This window comes from Hyaena hyaena, unplaced genomic scaffold, assembly GCF_003009895.1.
Source record: "Hyaena hyaena isolate Hyena2069 unplaced genomic scaffold, ASM300989v1 scaffold_24, whole genome shotgun sequence".
Classification (NCBI taxonomy): Eukaryota; Metazoa; Chordata; class Mammalia; order Carnivora; family Hyaenidae; genus Hyaena; species Hyaena hyaena.
In genome coordinates, this window is record NW_024080656.1 from 2663514 (window position 1) to 2688988 (window position 25475).

Genomic DNA, 25475 nt, shown 5'->3' on the forward strand with positions numbered 1-25475 from the left:
AGTCACTAATCTAGAAGCATATATTTGAACATGCAATATTACTAAGTTTGCTTCTTTAAATCCTATAGAGAATTAAATATACCCATCCCAAGATTTTATATCAGATATAGAATTAATCTATTATAAGATACCAAAAATCATTCTTGACTCTTTAAGTTAAAGCATTCGTTTTCAACCATTCCAATATAAAATCTTTCCAAGCTATGAAAAATCAAGTTATTCTGACTCATTTCCCAAAATTGATTCTATTGATCATAAACATTATAAAACACCCCTCCAAAATAATGATAATAATAGGATTTTTTTTAATGTTTATAATAAAATAGAAAATATACAGTTGTTATACTAACTAAACATTTATGCTCTCTGGTCCATAAAACAAGGACAAAATAAAACCACCAGCTTATAGGATGAGGGTTGGGAAATTCAGTAATAAATTTAAAGCAAGTTGAATATCCCTCATTTTATCATTCTGATACCGCTTCATGTATGATTTCACAGCATTCTGATACATGAATCTGGTTTGCTCTAGTGTCTCCCAATCTCGCTGTCTAGATTTGGCAGCCACACAGGGAGGAGAAAAGGCAGGCTCCCAGAGCCATAAAGAATCGGACTACCTGGGTACCACCCTCCACTGTAAGCCCATTTCCTTTGTCACATAAGGATGGTAAGAATACATATATTCAGTACAGAGAATTCTTACAAGAATAAGTAAAATATTGAGGCGCCTGGGTGGCTCAGTCGGTTAAGCATCCGACTTCGGCTCAGGTCATGATCTCACGGTTCATGGGTTCGAGCCCCCTGTCAGGCTCTGTGCTGACAGCTAGCTCAGAGCCTGGAGGCTGTTTCAGATTCTGTATCTCCCTCTCTCTCTGACCCTCCCCTGCTCACGCTGTCTCTGTCTCTGTCTCTCAGAAATAAATAAAAATTAAAATTAAAATTAAAAAAATAAGTAAAATATTTCTATCAGAGTCTATAAGACCTATTTATATTATCTAAAAGATAATGTACCCAAGGGCTTAGCATATTGCCTGGCACACAGGTAAATATTACCTATTATTATAATTACCAATATTTAAAAAAGGATGAAAATATCCCTAGAATCAAAGTAAATTTTTTAATTTTTATTTTTTAACATTTATTTATTTTTGAGAGAAAGAAAGAGTGCAAGAAAGGGAGAGGCGGAGAGAAAGGGAGACACAGAATCTGAAAGGAGGCTCCAGGCTCTGAGCTGTCAGCACAAAGCCTGACACAGGGCTTGAATCCATGAACTATAAGATCATGAACTGAGCCAAAGTCGGACACTTAACCAACTGAGCCACCTTAGGTGCCCCTCCAGCCCCCACCAACAAAGTAATTCTAAAGGTTTAACTTTAGAAAAACCTATCCATAGGTTAAAATATATACAGGTTAAAATACATATAACACAGACATGCTAACACACACGTGTATGTATCTCCTACACATGTCCATTTCTGTGAGCTTTCCAACTGCACGCCAGCAGGACACTCACCTGACAAACCAGAGACGCTGTGGTTGTCTTGCCCACACCTGGAGGGCCAGAGAGCAGTGCCGCTTTGAAACTAGAGCCATCATCTTTGCCAGCAAACTTACCAAACTTTGCTGCTGGAAAAAAGAAGTTCCAGAGAGTTAACTTCTATTAACTACCAAGGAGAAATGCAGAAATGGCAGGAATCATTGTGCATGAACTTGGCATCAAGAGCAGTCTTCCAGTTTACTTCTAAATTTACAGAATACTTTCTACAAATCATAAACAAGTTTCCAGGCATTTCGTGTAGCTATACTCCCTGCCTCACTTACACCCAAAATAAAACACTAAAACCAATGAACTTTGAAATTCTGATTTGAAGCCATGATTTTATGAGTTTCCTTTCCTCCAAAAGCACAGGTCAAGAAGCAGAGTATCTGGGTTCTAATCCTAACTCTAGCTATCCTAACTCTACTGCTCACCAGCCAGGAGAAGTGATTTAACCCCTCTGGGCCTACTTCCTCCTTTGTAAAATGAGGGTAACAACAGTAATATGCTGGCAGGGATACCATAAGGATAAGTGTGCTGCTCACAGAGCTAGGCATGCCTCAATAAATGTCAACAAGCATAATCAGCTACACAATCACAAAAAGAATGAGTTGAAGATGGTGTGTTTGCAACTATCCTGCACAGTTCAAATCTAAAGCATTCTTCTCCCCCTTATCATAGGAGTGCCTGGTTCATCAAGAGTGCTCACAATACACACACAATGACTGGGAGAGAGACGGTTAAACCCGCTACAGGCTTGGGAAAAGAGACTATAGTTCACTTGAAGCCTTATAAGGTCTTGTCCAGGCACAAAGCACTATATGCCCTTTTTAAGGTAGATTTTATATGGTTTGAGAAAGAGAAAAGGAGTCAAATGTAACCGTGTATCATTACAATTACATCATCTAACTGTCATAAATAAGCTGACAATAACAGCCAATGTCTAGTGACCACCTGGACACTGATAATCCAGTCACACTCTGGCAATTCACTGTGCTGCTCACTAAATTTTGCCTTCTTCTTTCTCACACAGCATCCTCCAGGGCTGTGGGTGAAGATCAGGAAAACACTAGTAACATTTGTGATCTCACACCTCAGTTTCAATAATACCCTGGACATTAAATACAGACTGTGACTGTTCACTTTCCATGACAAGTACATGGTGAACAAGCAAGGAAACTAGAGCTCAGGCCTACTAAAAGCAAATGTGCTGCTGGATTCTTAGATTGCCAACTCTGTGAGTGCGCCTCAGCTGTTTATTTGCACCTTTCTCCCCTGACTCTCCTTAATACTTTCAGTGTCCTCGTTCTCACGTGTCTTCAGACCTTTGTCCCTGTATTCTCTCTCACCCAACCCTCCTCCCACCCTTCACTAGCTAACTCCTCTTTAATTTCCAAGTCTTCGCTTGGCAGCCCCTTTTTCCAAGGATGGGAGCACACATCCGCATCCCTGACCACACACCTCCATGCCCCTAGCACCCTATACTTACCCCTATACCAGTACTTAGCACAATACATCTTAACTGCTGGTTCACATATGCCTGTGACTGACTGTGAGCTCCTTGAAGGGGATTAATTTGTTCCTAAGAGCACCTCTGGGGTCTAGGATAGCACCTGGACTCAGAGCAGGCTTTCAGTAAACTTTGCTGAGAGATGAATGAACCAACTAGTATAAACTCTCACATATGTGCAACTGAGCGATGACATGGGGACAGAAACACACAGAAATGAATGAAGCTGTAAAATCACCGTGTTTCTTATCTTCGGATGGACTCTTATGCCAGTTTTGGAGCCAGCGTAGGAGTTTGTTGGCACAGCTCTGGTCACCTTGCTGTCCGATTATGGTCTTAAGTGAGGTTGGCTTATATTTATCCACCCAGAGCAAATTTTCCACTTTGTTCTCACTGCTGTCATCAGCCAAATTCCTAGCCCGGCTGTCGCCATTTGTCTCCTCAGCCACCTGCTCCTCGAAGTCCAGGCATCTCCAAATCGCACTTGTTTCCTTTTGTATTGACTTTGTAGAGCTGTCCCTTTTGGGAGTCACTCTGCTTTTTTTAGATCCTGATTCCTTCTTAGTTGGGCTAATTTTTCTTTTTCCTTGGTCATTTTTTTTGGGTGTTCTTTCCAATTTGGACTTTTCTTTCTTCATCTTAAAAATTGGGAAAGTGAGGAAAAAAGAAACCTGAGAAGATACACAGAATATCTATCCTGCTAAATGTACTTTACAGGGCAATAGGGAATATCCAAGTGAGCTACCCAACCTGGGTCTGGGTTTTCACCATAAACTCTGCTGTTGTGGAAATCACCACCTCCCAAACTTTAGAAAAATTAATAACAAACACACCAAAAAGCACCCAACTGCAAATTTTTAAGTGAGAACATATTAGTTTGCAAATAATAAGTATTTCAAAACCAGTCTGAAATCCAAGGTGAAGGATTAAGAAATTTTTGTACCAGTTAAAAGTTTTCTGACCAGTTAAAAACGCCTTCACAAAAACCTGTACACTAATATACATAGCAGCATTTATGTAATTATATATGTTTATATAATTACATTATTACAGCCAAAAAATAGAAACTACCCTAAATGGCCATCAACTGATGAACGAATAAACAAAATGTGGTATATCCACACAAAAAAGGGAGTAAAGTCTTGACCTATGCACTTCAATGCTGCTGAACCTTGAAAACAAACTGAGTGAAAGAAGCCAGACACAAAAGGCCACAAATTGCACATTTCCCTTTATATAAAATGTCCAGAATAGGAAAATCCATAGAAACATAAAATTAAATAGTGGTTTCCAGGGGCTGGGTATGAGGGATGATGGCTAACTGGATACAGGTTTCTTTTTGGAGCAATGAAAATGTTCTAAAATTAGATACTGGTGATGGTTGTACTAATATACTTGTGAATATACTAAAAATCTGACATACATTTTAAAAGGGTGAATTTTATGGTATGAAAGTTTCAAAAAAAAAAAATAGTGCCTTTCTGCCACTGACTGGATGCTGAAATTAGGAGGTAAATGTTTGAAGAGAAACAGGATATTAGCAAAGTATTAAAGTTCTCTCCAAGACATTTTCCAAAGGGAAAAATAGTCACTTTACTAGTGGAGATACCTGTCAGAAACCACCTTAACCAAGGTTACCAGAATTGATAATAAGACATATTGACATCTATATCTTATATGATGCACTGAGGACAAAATATGACATCTGTGGTATTCCTGCCAAAAATACAGAACCTCAATCTAATCAAAAGACATCAAAAAAACCCAAACTGAGAGACATTCTACAAAACAACTAACCAGTACTCATTAAAAGTCTCAAGGCCATAAAAAAACAAAGAAAGGGTGAGGAGCTGTCACACACTGGTGATGATGAAGAAGACACCCCAACTAAATGCAGTGTGGGATCCTAGAATAGGAAAAGGACAAATGCGGGGAAATGTGAGGTTTGACTAACACATGTACTCTTAGTTAACACAATGGTATCATTGTTAATTTCCTGGCTTTGATAACTTCTATGGTTATGTAAATTGCTAACATCAGGGGACACTGGGTAAAGGGCCAATCCAAATTATTCCCCAAGACTGAAAAGATAGTTGCAAATGACATATCAGATAAAGGGTTAATATCCAGAATCTATAAGGAACTCACCAAACTACACGCCCGAAAAACAAACAACCCAGTGAAGAAATGGGCAGAAGACATGAACAGACACTTCTCCAAAGAGGACATCCAGATGGCCAACAGACACATGAAACGATGCTCAGCATCCCTCCTTATCAGGGAAATACAAATCAAAACCACACTGAGAAACCACCTCACGCCAGTCAGAGTGGCTAAAATGAGCAAATCAGAGAACTCTAGATGCTGGCGAGGATGTGGAGAAACGGGCACCCTCCTACACTGTTGGTGGGAATGTAAACTGGTACAGCCCCTCTGGAAAACAGTGTGGAGGTTCCTCAGGAAACTAACAATAGAACTCCCTTATGACCCAGCAATAGCACTGCTAGGAATTTACCCAAGGGATACAGAAATGCTGAGGCATAGGAGCACATGTACCCCAATGTTCATAGCAGCACTCTCCACAATAGCTAAAACATGGAAAGAGCCTAAGTGTCCATCAACAGATGAATGGATCAAGAAGATGTGGTTTATCTATACCATGGAATACTACATGGCAATGAGAAACAATGAAATCTGGCCATGTGTAGCAACATGGATGGACCTTGAGGGTGTTATGCTGAGCGAAATAAGTCAGGCAGAGAAGGACAAATATCATACGTTTGCACGTATAGGAGGATTAGGAGGAACTTGACGGAGGAACAAGGGGGAGAAGAAGGGCGGAAATGGTGGGGGAAAGGGAGAGAGGCAAACCACGAGAGACTCTTGAATGCTGACAAAAACTGAGGACTGATGGATGAGGGGGGGAGGGGGGGATGGGCATGGAGGAGGGCACTTTGGGGATGAGCACTGAGTGTTATGTAGAAACTAATTTGACAATGAAATATTTGTAAAAAAAAAAAAAAAAAAAGAAAAGAACAAATTATTCCCCAAGACTGTTATAACTAAGGGAAGACAACCTCACCACCTGGGTGACAGAACTGAGGACATTAAGCCTGGATTTCTGGTACCTTTGTGTGCCATATATGGAAAAGATACAAACAAAGTGGAAATGAATGAAGATAACACTGGGAGAATCAGAGAAGAAACTAAAAGAGTTCTAAAAGCCCAATGGTCTCCAGATCCATAGTTTTGACATCAGACCCAGCCAGCCCATAATTCAGTTATGTGAGTCAATATGTTTTTCCTTTTTGCTGAAACTAATATGGGCTTCTGTCACAAATGAAAAAGTCCTAATAAGTTCTAAGTGAAAATGAACTTAAAATTGCTGATAGATACCTAGAACATATCCCTTAAAGAACTCTTAAAAGCAATAAACATTTGCACAAAGTCACTGAAAGAATATGGAAACTATGGAAAGTTTAGTTAAGCAGATATGGTAAGTGCAATACACTGCTCTCATTCTCCTTATATTTCTTTAAGAAAAGGTAAGGGGCACCTGGGTGGCTCAGTCAGATAAGCATCCTACTCTTGAGTTGAGCTCAGGTCATGATCTCATGGTTTATGGAATCAAGCCCCGAGTCCGGCTCCATGCTGACAGTGCGGAGCCTGCTTGGGATTCTCTTCCTTTCTCCCTGCCCTTCCACAGCTTGCACTGGTACACACACACTCTGTCTCTCTCAAAATAAACAAACATTAAACGGAAGGGAGGGAGGAAGACACAGAGGAAATACACCACAGAAGACAGCCTAAAGCGGAATCCGTTGCTCAGAAGGAAATAAGGTAGGTTCATCTGTGGTAGAAGGCAAAGTTAATCTTTTTGGCAACAGGCCTATGGCTACTCACAAAATGTCTCTATGAAATAGGAAAAGTGTTAAATAAACCAACTTAAATAAATTAAGCTCATTTTATACAAACCTCAGCTTCAACTGCAATTTCATATTTGGACTTCTTGCCTGGCATAGTTCGAATCAGATTCAATAGACCATCTTCATCAATAATATTTGTCCCCAAAGCTGCTGCCTGTTGATTAAAAATACAAATCATTAAAACTGTATCCTAACCATTACTTTCCGTTTAAAAAAAAAATGATTCTAGGATCTATTCACAGGTGAAAAACTACATTTATAAATTAGAAAAACTGGAATTTTTTAAAAAAACATATTCATGAAAAAATACCATTAAAAAATAGAAAATAAATAGATGCATCCCCTAAGAGTGATAGGTTGGAGGTGGCAATTACCCCTTTTGTGGATTGCTTTATTTTTCCTTCTACCCTAGGAAGGGCAAAGGCAGCAGGGCCTCCCAGGATGGACTTGTCCAAAGTTTGTTTTTCCCCCAATCTTCCCTATTTAAAAAAACTCTGATGTGTCCATCTCCACGTGATAAATTATGATTGAAGAATCAGCAAAGTCCTCATCCTCCACAAACTCCCTTATAAGCTACAAATAGCCATACAGCTCTGGCCAATGAGACGTAGAGGGAATTCTACAGAGGTGTTTCCAGGAAAACTCTTATAAGGCCAATCACCGCTAGGGTAACATTTTGCCACTGCTCCCTTTTCCCTGCCTTAGATATGGACTTGAATGCCTAGAGCTACAGCTACTTTGCGACACTTGCAAACATACACAAAGACTAAAGCTAACACAGTAAAGATGACAGAGGTGGAGAAAGGGACTAGTCTAGCCACATCACTGAGCTGCTGGACCATCCCTAGCAACTGCCTACCTCTAGAATTCTTGTTAGGTAAGGAAATGAGCGGCCATTTGTCAAAACACACTTATCAGGTGTTGGAGCTTGGAGCTAAATAGAATCTTCCCCAACACAAAAAGAGTTTTCAATAAACAAAACTTAAGATGGGGTGTACAGTGGCACATATAGGAGTATTTAGGACTAGAAGAAAAAGAAAACTGTATTTGCTTCTATCTTTGAAAAGATCTAAACTAGAACACTACACTAAGAAAGTCAACTACACAGAAACTGTGCCTTCAACTGGAAAACCAAAATTCTGAAGTTGAAGCCAAGAACAATTCTTGGAGAAGGAATAACATAGGGATGAAGTAACTTTTCCAATTTTTTATTTAACTCTGTGTAGAGAAGGCACTACTACAAACGGCCACAGTTAAGGGCCTGCCAACGGAAGCAGGCTGTTGGCCTGTGGTGAGAAGACAGCAGTACCCACCTTATCACTCTTGGACTGTCCACTATCACGACCCATGACAAGGTAGTTTGTTTTCTTGCTGACATTTCCTGTTACTTTTCCCCCGTAGCGCTCAATTAAAGACTTGGCCTCATCTCGTTCAATGGACTCCAGCACTCCTGTGATTACAAATGTAAGGCCTTCCAAGCAATTTTCAGCTCCCTAAAAACCAAAATGTTCAAGCAGAGAGGAAATTACATGGTAGCTTTCCAAAGAAATATTTGGCATCAAAACTGCAGGAAGTTGATTTTTCTCATTTGACATCATAAATAATCTCAGCATGAAAAATTTGCAGGAAATTCGCAGCAAATAAGCAGAACCCGAAATTAAATCCTGAGAAATTCTCATGTAGGCTAGCATTTAATAAACTTACAAAACCAGCCATGAAAAATATACATCCAATACAGTTAACAAAGCTTATTAAAATTATCCACTCACACTACTCTCATGGTTTTTTAAATATTTAAACCACTAGTTAACTTGTAAAACCTCAAGTAAACAACTAGATGCAATCCACTTGTAGAATTTATTATTGTTAAGAAAGGAAAGATTGGATTCTAAAAAAGCAAAACAAGTTTGAGCTCCTGCTCTCCTCTCTAGCTGTTTACTGTATAATAGTAAATCTAACAGCCTGCGATTAACTTAAAGGCAAGATCATATGATCTCTTGGTTAGAAAGATAACTTGATATACAAAAGACACTGGCCAAAGAGAACTGGGAGGAGGAGACATTCAGTCTTAATTGGAACTATGTATAGTTACAGACTCTTTAACATTTTTGTAATGGCTCAATAAAATGATACAACCAAGCAAAATGAAAATTATGTAAATGATTCTTACTTATTACCCTTTGAATAAAGAACTGAGTCAACACAGACTTAAAACAGGCCTAAAAGAAAGAAGCTAAACAAAATTCAAAGACTGCCAAATACAAGTTCAATCCTTCACTATCCTGGTGAAGAATCTTTAGGGGGTTGGGGGGAAAAGCTATGAATCTGCTTGGAGAGAAAAGGTCTGATTAACAACAACTCCAGGTCTCTTCAAGCCCTATGATTCTAGGATCAAAATGATCTTGTGAACACTAAAGTACTTAAATTCTTTTCAATGAATTCAAAATGACCCTAGCAAAGTCCACATGCAAGCCCCTATCCCACACCCCAATCACCTATCCTGTGGCTCTGAATATATTTTCACTTAGCCAAACTCAGCACTTCTAAGCTCCCAACCAACCTCTTACACTCTAGAACACTTACTGCAGGACCAGCAAGCTGCCCAAAATCCTCACCCTCTACTCCAATATACCCTCCACCACCTTGCCTTGACAGAGACCCCTATAAGGACTCCACTTTGCCCAAAGTCCTCTGGTGCAGAGGTTTGGTTAAAGTCTTTCTCACACCACATGCACGAGGCAAGATTGACATCTTCCTCTAGCCTCCTATATTACTCACCAGCCCCTAAAGGTTCACCCTCTTCCCTTCTTTATTAGGGGAACTACTTATCTACATTTGTGATCTGAATCTCCTCCCCTTCTACCTTCTCAGAAATCTCATACTACAGTTGATTCTCCTTCTCTTTCTGGCACAGCTTCACTCACTCCCTTTCTGGTGGATCCATACTTTCAGTGAAAAACATTAGTCTTGTGACTACCAAATTCCTCAAAACTCAGCCCCTGTAGGTTTATGGGTTACTTAAAGGAAATCTTTTCTAAGTAGTATCAAGCAGTAATTCATAATGTGAAAAAACATCCCTAATTCACAAAGATGGTGACTAAGGCTTTTCTGTTAAAATTTTTTTAAAGATATTTTTTAAGAGGTGCCTGGGTGGCTCAGTCGGTTAAGCGTCCGACTTCAGCTCAGATCATGATCCTACAACTCATGGGTTCGAGCCCCGCATCGGGATCTTTGCTGACAGCTAATTCAGAGCCTGAAGCCTGCTTGAGACTCTGTGTCTTCCTCTCTCTCTGACCCTCCCCTGCTCATGCGGTCTCTATCTCTCTCTCTCAAAAATAAATAAAACATTAAAAAAACAATTAAAAAAATTAAAAACAATAAACTTAAAAAAACATATTTTTTAAGTAATCTCTACACCCAACATGGGGCTCGAGCTCACAACCCCAAGACCAAGAGTTGCATGGTTCACCAACTGAGCCATCCATGTACTCCTCTGTTAATTTTTAATTATCAATTTTCTGCTCCTGTAAAAATAGTGAATACGTGCATGGACCCAGGGGCCAGAGGCCCTGACGGTACAGCACGCCCTCTCAGCACTGACCTTTGGTATTTCTTTGGAGCCCAAAGCTTTGGGACCTTCTCGATTTAAGTAGCTTCGATAAGCTTGATAATTAGTGCGTCTCTTTTCAGAATCTTCAGGACTTATAGACTTTAGGAAGGAGGAAAAAAAACTGAATAAAGTCATGCAACATTCAGATAAAGTGAATACATATCAAAAAAAAAAAAAACGTTATCAGTAATAAACACTAAGTCACTTCTGTGTTTGGTCCTGAGATGACCATTTTTAGCTACGCAGGTACTCCCCATTTAGATATGCCTGGCTTATAAACATCCCTGCTCAGCTCTTCTCAAACCTTTTGACGCTCCAGAGGAATATACCACAAGGGCAGATCTGGTACACAAGCCAAGCTGCTAGCCCCAAGCAAAGAAAACATAAAAAGTGGATTTTACTTCAAAAATTCATGTGAGTTTCAAGTTCTTTCCCATAATATATCCATGCATATTTTAATGAGAAAATTCATTTTTCCCCAAATACACTTCATCACACCAGAAGATATCCTATGTTTATCCTATAGCTTTGCATACCCCTCAAACACCTAAATGGTGTTTATAGACCATTGATGGCTTCATGATGCACAGCTGGTTCAAATGACAGGCAAGCTTTACTCCAAAAATTCGACACATTCTATACACCACCACTCTCCCTTCCAGGTTTAATCTCTCCTATTCTGTTTCTCTCAAGGATCTTATTACAGGTCTGTCTGAGAAAATCTTGGAAGATCTTTTCAAACTATATATCCCTAGATGCACTCCAAGTTTGGCTTGGAGTATGGCTGGGGCATGTGTATTTGAGGGAAAAACATCCTAGATAATTCTGACTTGAGAACCACTGCAAGGATGGTTTCTTGTTTTTTCCACTTCCTATTTTATATTTTTTTAACTAAAAGCTACCTCAAATCCCTTTGAGAACAGACAAAATATTACTTCTATGCAAATAAATGATTTTAATCAATAAAATAAGTTGCTTTGGTTAAAAGTTAAGTAAGCCATTAGAGGCTGGTCCTAGACTCTGACCCTACTTTTTAACAGTGGTTCTTAAGCAATGGTGTGCACTTGCATCCATCTGAGGAGCTTATTAAAATACACTCGTGCAGATCACCAAAACATATCTTTAACAAGCTTCACAGGAGAGGCCAATGCATTATCAAAATGGGAAAATTATTCACTTATAACATTAATTCTATGAAAAATGCAATTCTGAATTATACACAATTTATAAAGTAACTCTGAAGCATTTGAAATTATTATGATGTTGAAATTATTTGACCAAGGTAGAATGAATTTATTAAACTCTCTACTATTCCCAAAGCTGTTAACATAAAAGTTCTGAGTTATTTCTATTCCAACTTTGAAAAATAAGGTGAAGAGTAGCAGTAACATTTAAAGATTTCTTCTCCTTTAATAAAAATAGACCAACCTCTACACAATGAACATGTTTAGTATGCCTGAAGAAAAACATTTTCCACCAGATAAGTATTTCATTTAGTAAAGAAAAATTGGAGACCAAAATGTTAATTGTTTCCTTAAGCATATTTACGAGCACTGACCACAAACAAAAGCATTTAGAAATCACAATTTCACTGTTCTGCACTAAAAAATTATGGTGATGAGCAGTTAAAATAGACAATATTCTGCTTTTAATTCTAAGTGCCTAAGAAACTTGAAGAAATAGTGGTTTCTCATTATGAATCTAAGGTGGTTCCAAATTAGAGATTCTAAGAAACCATTCAATTATTCTTAAATATATACGAAAATGAAAGAAAAATTTTGAAAACCATTCTGCATTACTTCATTGTTTTTTGCCTTTCAAATGATTTCAGTATCTCAACATTTACACAATAGCAAAAAGGAGTACACTCAGGGCAAATCTAAATTACTTTAATAATAATAGCAAAAACAGCACTTATGTACTAGGCACTGTTCCAAGTGGTTTTACATATTAACTCAGGTACTATTATTATGCCCTATTTTTCAAATGAGGAGACAAAGAGAGAAAGGAAATAACCAGACCAAGGTCACACATCTGCTCAATGGCAGAGCTATATGACCTGAAAATGGCTCCAGAGTCCATGCTGAGAGCCATCATGTTATTATACTGTTTTTTTTGTTTTGCCTCAGAGGACCGGAGTTTAAAGCTGGCTCTGCCACTTACTAGTTGGATGATCTTGGAAAAGTTCCTTAACTCTTTTATTAGTCTGTTTCCTCATCATTAAAAATTGAATAATAAACAAAAGTATCTTACAGGGTTGTTGTGAAGATTACCTGAGATATCATATGTATTACTGCAATATCTAATACACTTTAACACTCAATATTGGCTAATTTAGCTATATTCTGCAATAGCACTTAAGTAAGTTATCTTAAACACATTATAATGACTGAAAAAGCTAAAAACAAAACTTAAAAAACAATCAAATCCAGACCAACACATAGCCCCCAAATGACATCCTTTTAGAAAATTTCTACCTCTTTTTTAGCTGGAGAACGTTTGGGTTTCTTAGGAGTTTTTGTCTGAGGAGTTTTTGTCTGTCCTTTCAATTCAATGGCATTTTCTTTTCTTTTTGAAGCCATAGGTTCTGTTTCTTTATAAGAACTCTCTTCTTTTTTTTTCAAAAGGGCCAACTTGGAACTGGCTTTTGGAGAAGTTTCTCCTATTTTGTGAGGCGAGGACTTCAAATATTGCTGAGGTCCTTTCAAACTTTCACATTTAGTTTGCTTCTTAGGACTACAGTTCTTTCTGTCATCTGAAAATTGTTCTGTTTTTACTAGAAAGAAAGAAAAGATTATGACTTGTTTTGGGGAAAACAATACCCAAATCAAGATTTTTTTTTTCACTTTTCAACTCAATAATATGAGCACACATGTCATATGGTGATTTTGCAACATTTACATTAAGATTTTAGTCCTTTATATAGAATATTTATTTTAAAAAGTTCAACACTGGTACATTTTAATATAACCAATTCAAATTAAAGGATCTGTCTGTCCTTTTAAATATAAATGACTCTACTTCAAATGATATGGTAAACTACACCTAAAGACATGGCCTTATTCCACGGATAAACTTCAATGATCTGAAATTTACACAGAATTTCAGAGAAGATTTCTGTAAATTTCAGAAAAGAAATGCCACATGAAAATTCTGTGTCTGTAGTATAGTCTGAAGCCCTAAATCCTGTGATTTCAAGACTAAAAGGTACTACATGAATGAATTTACTTATAGGAATAAGACCATCTATACTAGGGGCGCCTGGGTGGCTTAGTCGGTTAAGCGTCCGACTTTCGCTTAGGTCATGATCTCGCAGTTCGTGGGTTCGAGCCCCGCGTCGGGCTCTGTGCTGACTGCCAGCTCAGAGCCTGGAGCCTGTTTCAGAGTCTGTGTCTCCCTCTCTCTCTGACCCTCCCCTGCTCACGCTGTCTCTCTCTCTCCTAGAAATAAATAAAACATTTAAAAAAAAAAAAAAAAAAGACCATCTATACTAGCAGACAGTTAGATTATCAGGACTAGTAAAACAATAAAACCTACAGCCAATCAGCAGGAGAGCTTCAGATGACCTGGACAACTATGAGTCAACTCTCTAAGCTTGAAACATCTAGTTCTTTGCCATCAGATACTGAAGTCCACATGTTGCACACTTGGAAATTAACATTAACATGAAACCAAGAACTGAAATACATCTTTTACAACAATCATAGAATAGACATTTAACACCACCTAATATCCAAATATAGCTTTCAAAATATCTAAGAAGTATCAATATTTCTATAAAATAATGTCTACCTAACGACACAAGGCAATTACTGAATAGAATGTTTAAACAGATTATCATGAATTTTCTTCTGTAAAGAAAAATGTTCCAGGTTACTTTTTTCTGCTAGTATTACCTTTATGAGGAGATTTATGTTTTTCTGCTTTACTTAAATTGGCTTGGACAGATGACAATGTTTCTCTTTCTTCTGGGTCCTTTCGAGTCTAAGAAAATTTAAAGTGTCAAATGTGACAAATAATGGGAAAACTACCATAAAATATGTTATTAAAATTGATCAAAGTTTTAATTTAATTAATTTAAGTTTCGATTGTAAGATTAAGGGCCAACTTCCAAGAAGATAATATGATAAACTTCCATTCATTCATCCATAAAATTTCTAGGAAAAATGATGCATTTTACAGATGAGGAAACTGATGAAAGGTTATAAAAAATGTATCTATAAAAAATTATCACAATTTTTCCCAACTTGTAAGAATGGAAGAGTTGCTTCTGCTTCTTTCATCTCAATTCTCAATTTGTTTGTGTCAGGCAACTAAAAACTAAAATCTAAACATAAAAGACTACAATCTAAAGCTCAAAAGAAAACAGAGCACTTTCTCAAGAGAAAAAATAAAATCCACCCTCTCCACTGCTCCCTCAAAACCACATTTTACAAAGAAGTCACAAACTGGGAAACATAACACAATTTTTAAAAAAATAATTATAATTTGAATGTCATTAAGGTGGAGTAAGGCTTTTCAAATGACAAACTCCCCACCACTCCTTATTGTCTCAAACCTGCCTGCTGTTAAAATCTTTTAAAACAGCTAGAATATGATTCAATGGAAACAAGGCTAATTTTTTGGAAATCAAATGCCTAAAAAAAAACAATGATGCTTTTAAGGATACTAAAAATACACTCATTATTACCTGACACTAGGACTAATACAGATCTTAAAATCAGCTAATTAGAAATAGTAAAATTGTGCTTCCAAAAAGACAGTAATTAACATTAAAGTTATTAAACTTAAGTTCCTTAGCAAGTGCTATTCTCTGAACAAGAACATGAGAATCCATTTACGATAGAGACTGTGAGTAAAAGTTGTAATTCATCATTTTGTGAAGAAGGGTTCTGGATGGCTTTGGCTCAATCAAGCCTTCTTGAACAAGAATATGTTTCTCAATGAGCTTCCTCAAGAACATTCTTATAAATTAAAATAATTTAGCTTCTTTCTAGAAGTTACTCATGGTTGGTTGTATCTCCAGAGCCTCAAATATACAGGTATGACAGGGACCCCTAATCTGCAGTGTATATTCAGAGTGCAAACAAACAGCTGAATCAAACACCACCTTTTTGGTCTTTGGTTCTTCGTCCAACATGGCTAATGTTCTGGCAAACTCTTCATCTTCATGCAGCTGTCGCTCCAGCTGTAAAAAGTGTCAACACAATGAGTTGCTTTTTCTTTCTATAAATGAAAATTTTTAAATGTTTCATAAATGATACTTAAAAGTAGAAAAAACATTTTCCAGAAATTATAATATTTTTCCACCTAATCTTCAGTATCACAGGTTTTTTTCATTCAGCCAAAGATTTCAGAATATTTATTTCTAGTTTTGTAGGTGAAATAGACAAATTGAGCATATTTTTAGAGTCTCACTTATAAAGTTGAAAGTCTATGGTTTTTTTTTTTTTTTTTTAATGTTTTATTTATTTCTAGGAGAGAGAGAGAGACAGCGTGAGCAGGGGAGGGTCAGAGAGAGAGGGAGTCACAGACTCTGAAACAGGCTCCAGGCTCTGAGCTGGCAGTCAGCACAGAGCCCGACGCGGGGCCCGAACCCACGAACCGCGAGATCATGACCTAAGCGAAAGTCGGACGCTTAACCGACTAAGCCACCCAGGCGCCCCAGTCTATGGTTTTTTTAAACACAACATTTACAAATCTCTTATTTCTTTTTTTTTTTAAGTTTATTTATTTATTTTGAGAGAGAAAAGAGTAAAAGCAGAGGAGGACCAGATAAAGGGAAGAGAGAGTATCCCAAGCAGGCTCTGCAATGTCAGCACGGAGTCCAACACGGTGCTCAAACTCATGAACTGTAAGATCATGACCCAAGCCGAAAGACTTGATGCTTAATCAAATGAGCCACCCAGGCAGCCCTAGATCTCTTACTTCTATTTATTCTGAATTCTACAAAGAGCTCTGAAAAGTCTCACCCTTACAGAAAAACAAAAGACTGGAGGGCACAAACAAAGGTGAATCTCAAAAATAAAGAAAATTATATAATTTCTTTGTTCACAATACTATATTATATATACAAGTGTAACTATCACTTAAAATCATCAAACTTCAATTTTCAATTACTAATTCAAATGTATCTCTTCTGACTTTTGAAAACTTAATTCATCATCCTAACATGCTAAAGTAATACACAGTATTCTACTTGCCTTGTTATTTCCAGTATTTTCATTTGCAGCAAAATGGAACTCTTCTAGAAAAGAATGTGTAGCAGTGGAATATATTTCTCACTTATAATTTTTTATTTTTATTTATTTTTGTTTTTTGAAAGACAGCATGAGTAGAGGAAGGGCAGAGGAAGAGGGAGAAAGAGAATTCCAAGCAGGCTCCACACCCAGCATGGAACCCAATCCCATGACCACAAGATCATGACCTGAGCCAGAATCAAGAGTTGCACACTTAAATGACTGAGCCATCCAGGTGCCCCTATGTTTCTCATTTATAAACTAATTGGTTTTATGCCCCAGTGTAACCATAATAAAATCGTTTAATGTAATATCAAAAAGCCTCCTTATATTATTCAAAGGAAAGAACCTCCAAATCCACTCAATTTCAAGTTGGCAGAAGCCTGATGAGAACACAGTAATCAAGCCCCTTCTTGTTCATAAAATGAACGAACATAAGCTACACAGAACTATAAGCAAGCCAGACAGACACACATCAATACACTGTCACCAAATATTTACTTACCATAACTGAACTACACATTTAATTGCAAAAAACAATATGAACAATCTTCATCATAGAAAAGTCCTTCATATTCTAAACCTCCAGTTGCAGCGATTTCTGGTTGAACTCTACACTATTTTCCCCAAATTTCACACTCTATAGTATGCTTCTAGTAAAGAGGATTTGAGAAGACAGAACAGAAGAAATGAAAATATTCCCATTACAAATTCATTCCTGGGAGCCACCTGGGTGACTCAGCCATTTAAGCATCTGACTGTTTATTTTAGCTAAGGTCATGATCCCACAATAGTGAGATCGAGCCCCACATGGAGCCCTGTGTCAGGCTCAGTGCTAGGAGTGGAGGCTGCTTAAAATTCTCTCTCTCCCTGTCCAGCTCCCTCTGCCCCTCCCCAGCTCATGCACAGACTAATAAATTAACCAAATAAGATTCTAAAAGAATGTGACAGAAATGGGAAAACAGGGACACTGAGATACAAAATACCAAAGCCAGTTTGGAAAGGATGGGTTAGGCCTCTAATATTTGGGACAAGAAGCCATATACCTAAAAATTACTTCACAGTTTTACTGAAACTACCTTCAGTTATGGGGGTATCTGTTTACAGTCTGTATAATTCAGTGTAATCAAATAAGATGGAAAAGATTCTAAAAACACAAACTCTGTATAAACTGCCAAATTAACAAAATGTGATCAGATACATCTCAGAAAACTGAAATACTGTTCTCACACAACATTTAACAAGAGCCTTTTCTATGCCAAGCACGAAAATGAACACTGATGTCACAAAAGCTGAGTGAAACATAAACAGCCCTGGTGGGTAGACTTAGAGCCTACAATAAGAAGACACATAAATAACAATTATAATAAATTATAATAAATAATAATAAATTATAATAAATGTTATTAGTAGTTACAATGGCATGCAACACAGTTTATAGGAGGGGTTTCTAACATAGTTGAGGGAGTATAAGAAAATGACATTTAAGCTAATAAACAAGAAGGGGGTTCAGGCATCTGGAGCCTTCGACAGAGATGAAATATTTCTTCCTTGAAATATTTTCTTTGTTTGGCTTCCAGAAAAAAACAACCTTTTTTGACTTTCCTACTTCACTAGCCACTTTCCTAACTCTCCTTTGTTGGATCATCTTCCTCTTCCTGGCATCTAAATCTTAATAGTACCATAGAGTTCAATCCTGAGACTTCTGTTTACATTCTCCCCATGATCTTATCACGTTACACTAGTTTCAAATACAATTCAAATGCTAATGATCCCTAAATATACATCTTTGGTTTAGATCTTTCTCCTGAGCTCCAGATTCTTCTATCCAAACACCTACTCTGAATCTCCATTTGGAAGCCTATTAGGCATCTCAAATTGAACATGTCCAAAACAGAATTCTTTCTTCGTACCAGTGTTCATCTTAATAAATAATACCACCATTCATCTAGTTACTCAAGCCAAAATACATAGGAGTCATGTTTGCATCTTCTCTTTCTCCCACAACTTACACGGACTCTGTCAGCGACAACAGAAAGATTGCATCTTCAAAGCACATAAAGATTATGACAACTCCTTACTACTCCCATTACCACCCTGGTACAAGCTAACTTCTTCTTACCTACTCAACCATAACAGTCTCCAAACTAATCTTCTTTTGTTCTTGCCCCACCATGGTCCGGCAGCCAAAATAATGTTCTTTTAAGATCCATCAAATATGTCACTTCTGTATTCAACACTCCAATGGCTTCTAATCTCACAGAGACTAAACTCCAAAACCCTTACCATTTCAAGTTCTTCTGGTAGGTTCCAAAGACTTGTCATGACTTACAGATTTCCAAATTCACCAAACTCAAATGTTTCTACCTCAGGAAAACCACTTGCTTTTCTCTGTTTAGAAGAAATCTTCCTCCAGGTAGTCAGTCCCATGGCTCACCATTATCACTTTATTTTGTTCCCCAATGTCACTTCCTCAGAGGGGCCTTCTTAAATAGAGGGGTTAAGACCCCTCTATTTAAAATAGAACACGCACAACCCCACTAATTACCCCAAAACTTATCTATCCCTTTACTTTTCTTCACAACAGTTATAATGACAAGACATAGAACTGTGCCATGAACTCACCAAGGGCTCAATAAATACTTGCTGAATGAATATAACAGGCTCAAGAGGGCCCCTGAACTGGAACAGATGTACGGATCATCAGCATGTACTTAGTACTTATAGCCACTGGAGTGGATGAAATTGCCCACAGTGAAAAGGAAAAGGATATGACTAAGTTAAATTATTTTAACTATACTAAACGAGGTTTCCATTCAAAGAAATCTAATAATAAATCTTTAAATAAATAATTATCCCCTACTCTCATCATTTATTTTTTACATAAATTTAGATTTTTAGGGGCACCTGGGTGGCTCAGTCGGGTAAGCGTCCAACTCTTGGTTTCAGCTCAGGTCATGATCTCACGGTTTGTGAGTTTGAGCCGCACGTCGGGCTCTGGGCCAACAGTGAGAAGCCTGCTTGGGATTCTCTCTTTCCCTCTCTCCCTGCCCCTCCCCTACTCACTCTGTCTCTCTCTCAAAAATAAAAATAAACTTTAAAAAAATTTTTTAATAATATTTTTATATATTAGATTTTAACTTATTTTACATATAACTCTTACAATGAGAGTCAATTCAAAATTAAACTAGAACAATCCTGATTGTTTGGTCTGAGTAGACTAAATAGCAAGGCATAACATCAAGTTGTTAATGATACCTAAACAAAATGTCAATACCTCTGCATCCTCATCAAGTTGCAACTGCTTGGCGATGGCTTCATCATTTAATCTGGAATCATCCACATTTTGCGAAGGCTATATTTCAAAGAAAATCAAGCAAAATCACATAAACTGTAAGTTAAAAACAAAGTACTTTTTCTCAACTGTAGCTAATTAAATACACAAACGAGCGGTACATTCATCAGTTATAAAATAGTCTCAATACACACCAGCCAGAAGATTATGTTCATAGCTACTCCCTGACCATATGCAATTTCCTAATGAACAAATATCCTACAGACAGATGGTTCTCAATTTATTCTACTGTAATGTTCAAAAAAGAAGTAACCCCAAGAAACCTATAGACTAACATCTTAGCTTCAGAAATAGTCCAGAACATTGGTAAACCAGAATGTGAGAATGGTTACATTTGTCCTGTAGAGAGGCACTAACACAATCAACACACACACACCATTTGGCAGGTTTTAACTCAGGAGACTACTTTCACTATAATTTATGAAGTTGATTCCAACATCAGCCAATAGAGAAAGATCAAAAGTATAACACAGGTAAGCTCTGTTTATAAGTTATATACTTATGACCTCATTTGGGAACAAACTTACTTTCTAATTTTGTCTGGCTGAAGTCAATGGCAAAGTAAGCTTGCATTCTCTTTTTGTTGTTGTTGTTGTTAATGTTTGTTTATTTTTGAGAGAGAGAGAGAGAGAGAGAGACAGACTGAGCAGGGAAGGGGCAGAAAGACAGAGAGAATCCCAGACAGGCTCTGCGCCAAGAGCACAGAGCCCAACAAGGGGCTTGATTTCACAAAGCATGAGATTATGACCTGAGCCAAGATTCAGAGTTGAAGCTTAACCAATTGAGCCACCCAGATGCCCTGAGTCTACATTCTGAGTATTTCTTTAAATTCTAAGAATTTCAACTTATTCCTATGATTTAAATAATCTTTTCCCACTTTTAAATATAAAAAAAAAAGTGTAATATCCTAACTTCCTCATTCTCTAAAATGATGGCAGTATGTTTTACCCATAATCACAGGAAAATTATTTTCATTAAGAAAATATGCTGACCAATTTATAACATCTAAATTTCTTTTATTAATAACAAAAAATGGGTACAAATCCTGAACATTCTTACTTGAATGCAGAACACTCACCTCTTTTCTTTTGCTTGCTACCATCTTCTTATCTGATCGTTGGACACTTCCAGTTCCAAAATAATCAAGCACTGATGTGGGGGTAAGTTTTATTGGTGACAAAGGCTTATTCTTGGTCTTAGTGTTTTCTTCATTCTTTTTCTTATTTGATGCTCCAAGATAACTATTTGTAGATCTTCCATTCTCTTTTGATTTAGAGGCTGCCTTCTTACAAACAAAGTCGTCATCTTCATCTTAAATGTAATATAACCAAACATTATTTTAAAAAACATCAATTCTAATTATATAAAGCAACCACTTCCACCAGCTTTATAAAAAGTATACTAGAGCTATGGAATGCTAATGATTTGTTTCTTCCTATCTCCTGAATTCAACAGTCATCCTTACATTTGTTAGTGCTATATATGTAATAAACCATTTCCACCAGTTACCACCCAGAGGATACAAATATAGTTATTTACTCATGTTTTCAACAAATATTTACAGAGCATCCATTATGTGCTAGCAATGAGGATGCAGCAGTGAATAAAAAAGACAAAAGCCCTGTCCTCATGGACTCTGGAGTCTAGAAGAGGAAACACATGTACAAGTAAATACAAATTATAATTGCTATAAAGAAAAAGTAAACAGGATGAAAGAATTCAACAGAAATGGGGAGGGGGGGGAGGCTCTTTCAGACATGGTCAGGGAAAGCCTCTTTGATAGGCAACATTCAAACAGAGCCCTGAAATGAAGATACCTCAGGCAATGAAAACTCAAGAGCAAAAGCCTTAAAGTGAGTGAGCTTGAAGGTCACTGGGACTGCAGCATAATGAAGGGGATACATCCACTAGAGTTCTGTTGAGATAGGAAGGGGCCAAATCATGTGGGACTTTCTAGATAATGGAAAGAATGTTAGGTTCTATTTCAGAATGAGAATCCACTGGAGAATTTTCAGCATACTGAGTAATCAGTTCTATCCTTTGGAGAACACACCATCAAGGGGGAAAAGTGAATGTAGAAAGACCATTTTGGAAGCTAGCTACTGTTGTTCCAGAAGAAATGCTGAGGCCTTGGACTAGGTGTTATTTGCAGAGGGGATAAGAAGTCGTCAGAGCCTAGCTGTATACTGGCAATATCTAACCATTCATGTAAGACTTTAAATACTTTTTTTGGTTATGTTTTATCTTTCTTTTAAAAAGTTCTCCCTAAACATCTGGTTTAAAAGTCTTTCTAAGCTTTCTAATGCTTAGATACAACAATGTACCTCAAAAAGGCCTAAAAATTTTTGTTTGGTTTGGTTTGGTTTGGTTCAGTGATTCAGAAGATAAAAAGCTCTCTTCATTGGCCATTAGTAATAACAAAAGAAATCCAACAAAAAATCTAAAAGGCAATTGTGAAGGCCAGGTCACTATGGGAGTGAGAGAGTTCACTTTATAAGTTTGATGTGCAAGGCCACATGTGAGTGAGTCACTTCCTCTCAAGTACTCCCTCATTCAACCAAGAGCATTTGCCATGCACTGGGCTATTCCTACATGGCTGCCATCTCAAAGAGGAAAGCACCTACAGTATGTAAGAATCAAAAAGGACTTAGTCTTACTTTCTAATTATTTTTTAAAGTTTATTATTTATTTTGAGAGAGAGAAACAGCGAGAGCACACACATGCCCACAAGCAGAGAAGGGGCAGAGAGAGGGGACAGAGAGAATCCCAAAGAGGCTCTGCACTGCTGGCACACAAGCCCAACACAGGGCTCAATCTTACAAATGATGAGATCATGACCTGAGCCAAGATCATGACCTGAGCTGAGATCAAGAGTCAGATGCTTAACTAACTGAGCCATCCAGGTGCCCCACTTTCTAATTATTATATTTATACTAAAATGAAACTATAGGGGGGCCTGGGTGGCTCAGTCGGTTAAGCGTCCCGACTTCGGCTCAGGTCATGATCTCATAGTTCAAGCCTCACATCACACTCTGTGCTGATATATCAGAGCTCCCTACTTTGGATTCTGTTGTCTCCCTCTCCTCTGTCCCTTCCCCTTTCACATGGTGTCGCTCTCAAAATACAGACATTTAAAAAAAAAAAAAAAGTAACCCACCACTTAAAGCAAATTCACTACAAATGAATTAATTGTTCACTACAAATCTCCAAAGAATTTACATTTCACACTATCCTCCAAGGGCCTGCAATAATCATGGATAAATTTATAAAATGACTCCATACTCCTCGCCACCAACAACTGGACCAGCAGTGGGCACATAATCAAGATGGGGGTCAATCTTACCCTTGATCAGTTTGCTAAACTGATATATTTAAACTAAGATGTTAGGGGCGCCTGGGTGGCTTAGTCGGTTAAGCGTCCGACTTTCGCTTAGGTCATGATCTAGCGGTTCGTGGGTTCGAGCCCCGCGTAAGGCTCTGAGCTGACTGCCAGCTCAAAGCCTGGAGCCTATTTCAGAGTCTGTGTCTCCCTCTCTCTCTGACCCTCCCCTGCTCACGCTCGCTCTCTCTCTCTCTCCTAGAAATAAATAAAACATTAAAAAAAAAAATTTAAAAATAAACTAAGATGTTAAGGTTCATTCCTAAGAAAATGGCTTAACAAATTCCACTTTGCTCACAATAACCTAGGTTTTTTACAATAAGCAGGTTTTAACCTGCAAGCAAAAGATTATAACTAAAACATACTTGTTTTATTTACCCTCAACTGTAGTCACTCAACCTTCAAGCTTAAAATTTTCATTTGTAACACTTTCTAAGCACATCCAAGGCTTTATATACTTAGATTTTCATCTAACCACTGTTCATAAGAGTCAGCCAGCTGACTAGGTTCAGTCCCTCATATATCTGTTCTCCCTACCTGAAACCAGGCCTTCTATGCCTCGGCCAGGTGTGGGAAAAGGTGTCCAATTCAGATGTTTTGCAAAGGAGAAGTGTCATTATCAACATTCCACTTAAGTAAAACAGCCACAAAAATCACCCATAATAGTCCTAATAACCACTAAGAATGTAATTTGAAACCCTTCTTTTTCTCTAAGATAACAACATACTTGTTATATTATAGAAAACCAAATAATAATTTATAATGTATAGCTGGTTTATTTTAAACCCCCAGACTCAGTTAAGCTGTAGCATAACCAAACCAGTAGGAATCAACACACTATTCTACGTAGCAGTCAAAATAAATAAATAAATAAATATATATATATATATATATATATATGCAAAGTGCCCTTAAAAGAAGATTCAAAACAAGACCAACAGTGCTGATATTCTGGCTTTAATTTAAAAAAAATAACCACAACACTGGAACTTGCTAAGTATAGACAACCAATACTCTCCCTTAGAGAGTAAGTGCAAAACTAAAACCATACTCCAGTGTACATAAGATAAGGCGTCTAATCTCATCTGAGTGAGAGCTTATTAAATTTTATAATTTTCCCTTGGTTTACTATAAGTTCAACAGCTATATTTCTGGGCACGAGGGATTACCTTAATGAAGAAAGCACAAAACTACACAGTCTCTGCAAAATGAGAGTCCTCTACTACACTCCCCTTCCCCACTTCAAAAATGTCAAAAGCAGGAAAGTCCCATTTCCACTACACCCAGCCATGCTTATAAGCGGCATAACAGAAAATCCCAGAACTAAATGGATCAAATCCATCACTTTTCTTCTGTTACAGTTCTTTCCTAATTGCTCAAGAACTTCCTCACTATCTAAAATGTATTTGTCTTTAAGAACTCACTTCAGACAAGATCAATTACTGCTACCTGGTATAGCCTCAGAAAAGGAAACAATGGTATTATAGATATTTGCAATCCCTAGTTTAACCCTTTCTCCAGCAATCTCATAAATATGAGATTGTTGGCTAACATGCAGTTTAGTGAGATCAAAAATTTCTAAGATTATCACGTTAAAAAGACTGTTGCCAAGGGTACAGGGAAATGTCACGTACATAACAAGCAATGGTAGTAAACTGTTTAAAATCTATGGGGGACGGTCTTGCAATATGTACCAAGTCCTTACATATGTATACCCATTAATTAGACCCAGTAATTCCACTTTTAAGAATTTAGTCTTCAAAATGGGCAGAAGATATGAACAGACACTTCTCCAAAGAGGACATCCAGATGGCCAACAGACACATGAAACGATGCTCAGCATCCCTCCTCATCAGGGAAATACAAATCAAAACCACACTGAGATACCACCTCACGCCAGTCAGAGTGGCTAAAATGAG

At 37.5% G+C, this 25475-nt stretch overlaps 1 protein-coding gene across 2 annotated transcripts in view; it reads right to left on the reverse strand.

Annotated features, from left to right (window-relative positions):
* Window positions 1-25475, reverse strand: part of RFC1 (replication factor C subunit 1) — an 83239-nt gene that overhangs the window by 15145 nt on the left and 42619 nt on the right. The window contains exons 5-14 of one of the 2 annotated variants that reach the window (XM_039227017.1): window positions 21256-21488; window positions 20100-20177; window positions 15694-15771; window positions 14480-14567; window positions 13061-13359; window positions 10575-10682; window positions 8287-8466; window positions 7023-7127; window positions 3286-3685; window positions 1514-1623 (exon numbers count right to left, since the gene is read on the reverse strand). In XM_039227017.1, the coding sequence (XP_039082948.1) occupies window positions 1514-1623; window positions 3286-3685; window positions 7023-7127; window positions 8287-8466; window positions 10575-10682; window positions 13061-13359; window positions 14480-14567; window positions 15694-15771; window positions 20100-20177; window positions 21256-21488 (1679 nt within the window). Of the gene's footprint in view, window positions 1-1513; window positions 1627-3285; window positions 3686-7022; window positions 7128-8286; window positions 8467-10574; window positions 10683-13060; window positions 13360-14479; window positions 14568-15693; window positions 15772-20099; window positions 20178-21255; window positions 21489-25475 lie in introns of both variants that reach the window. The other variant, XM_039227016.1, reaches the window with a different exon arrangement.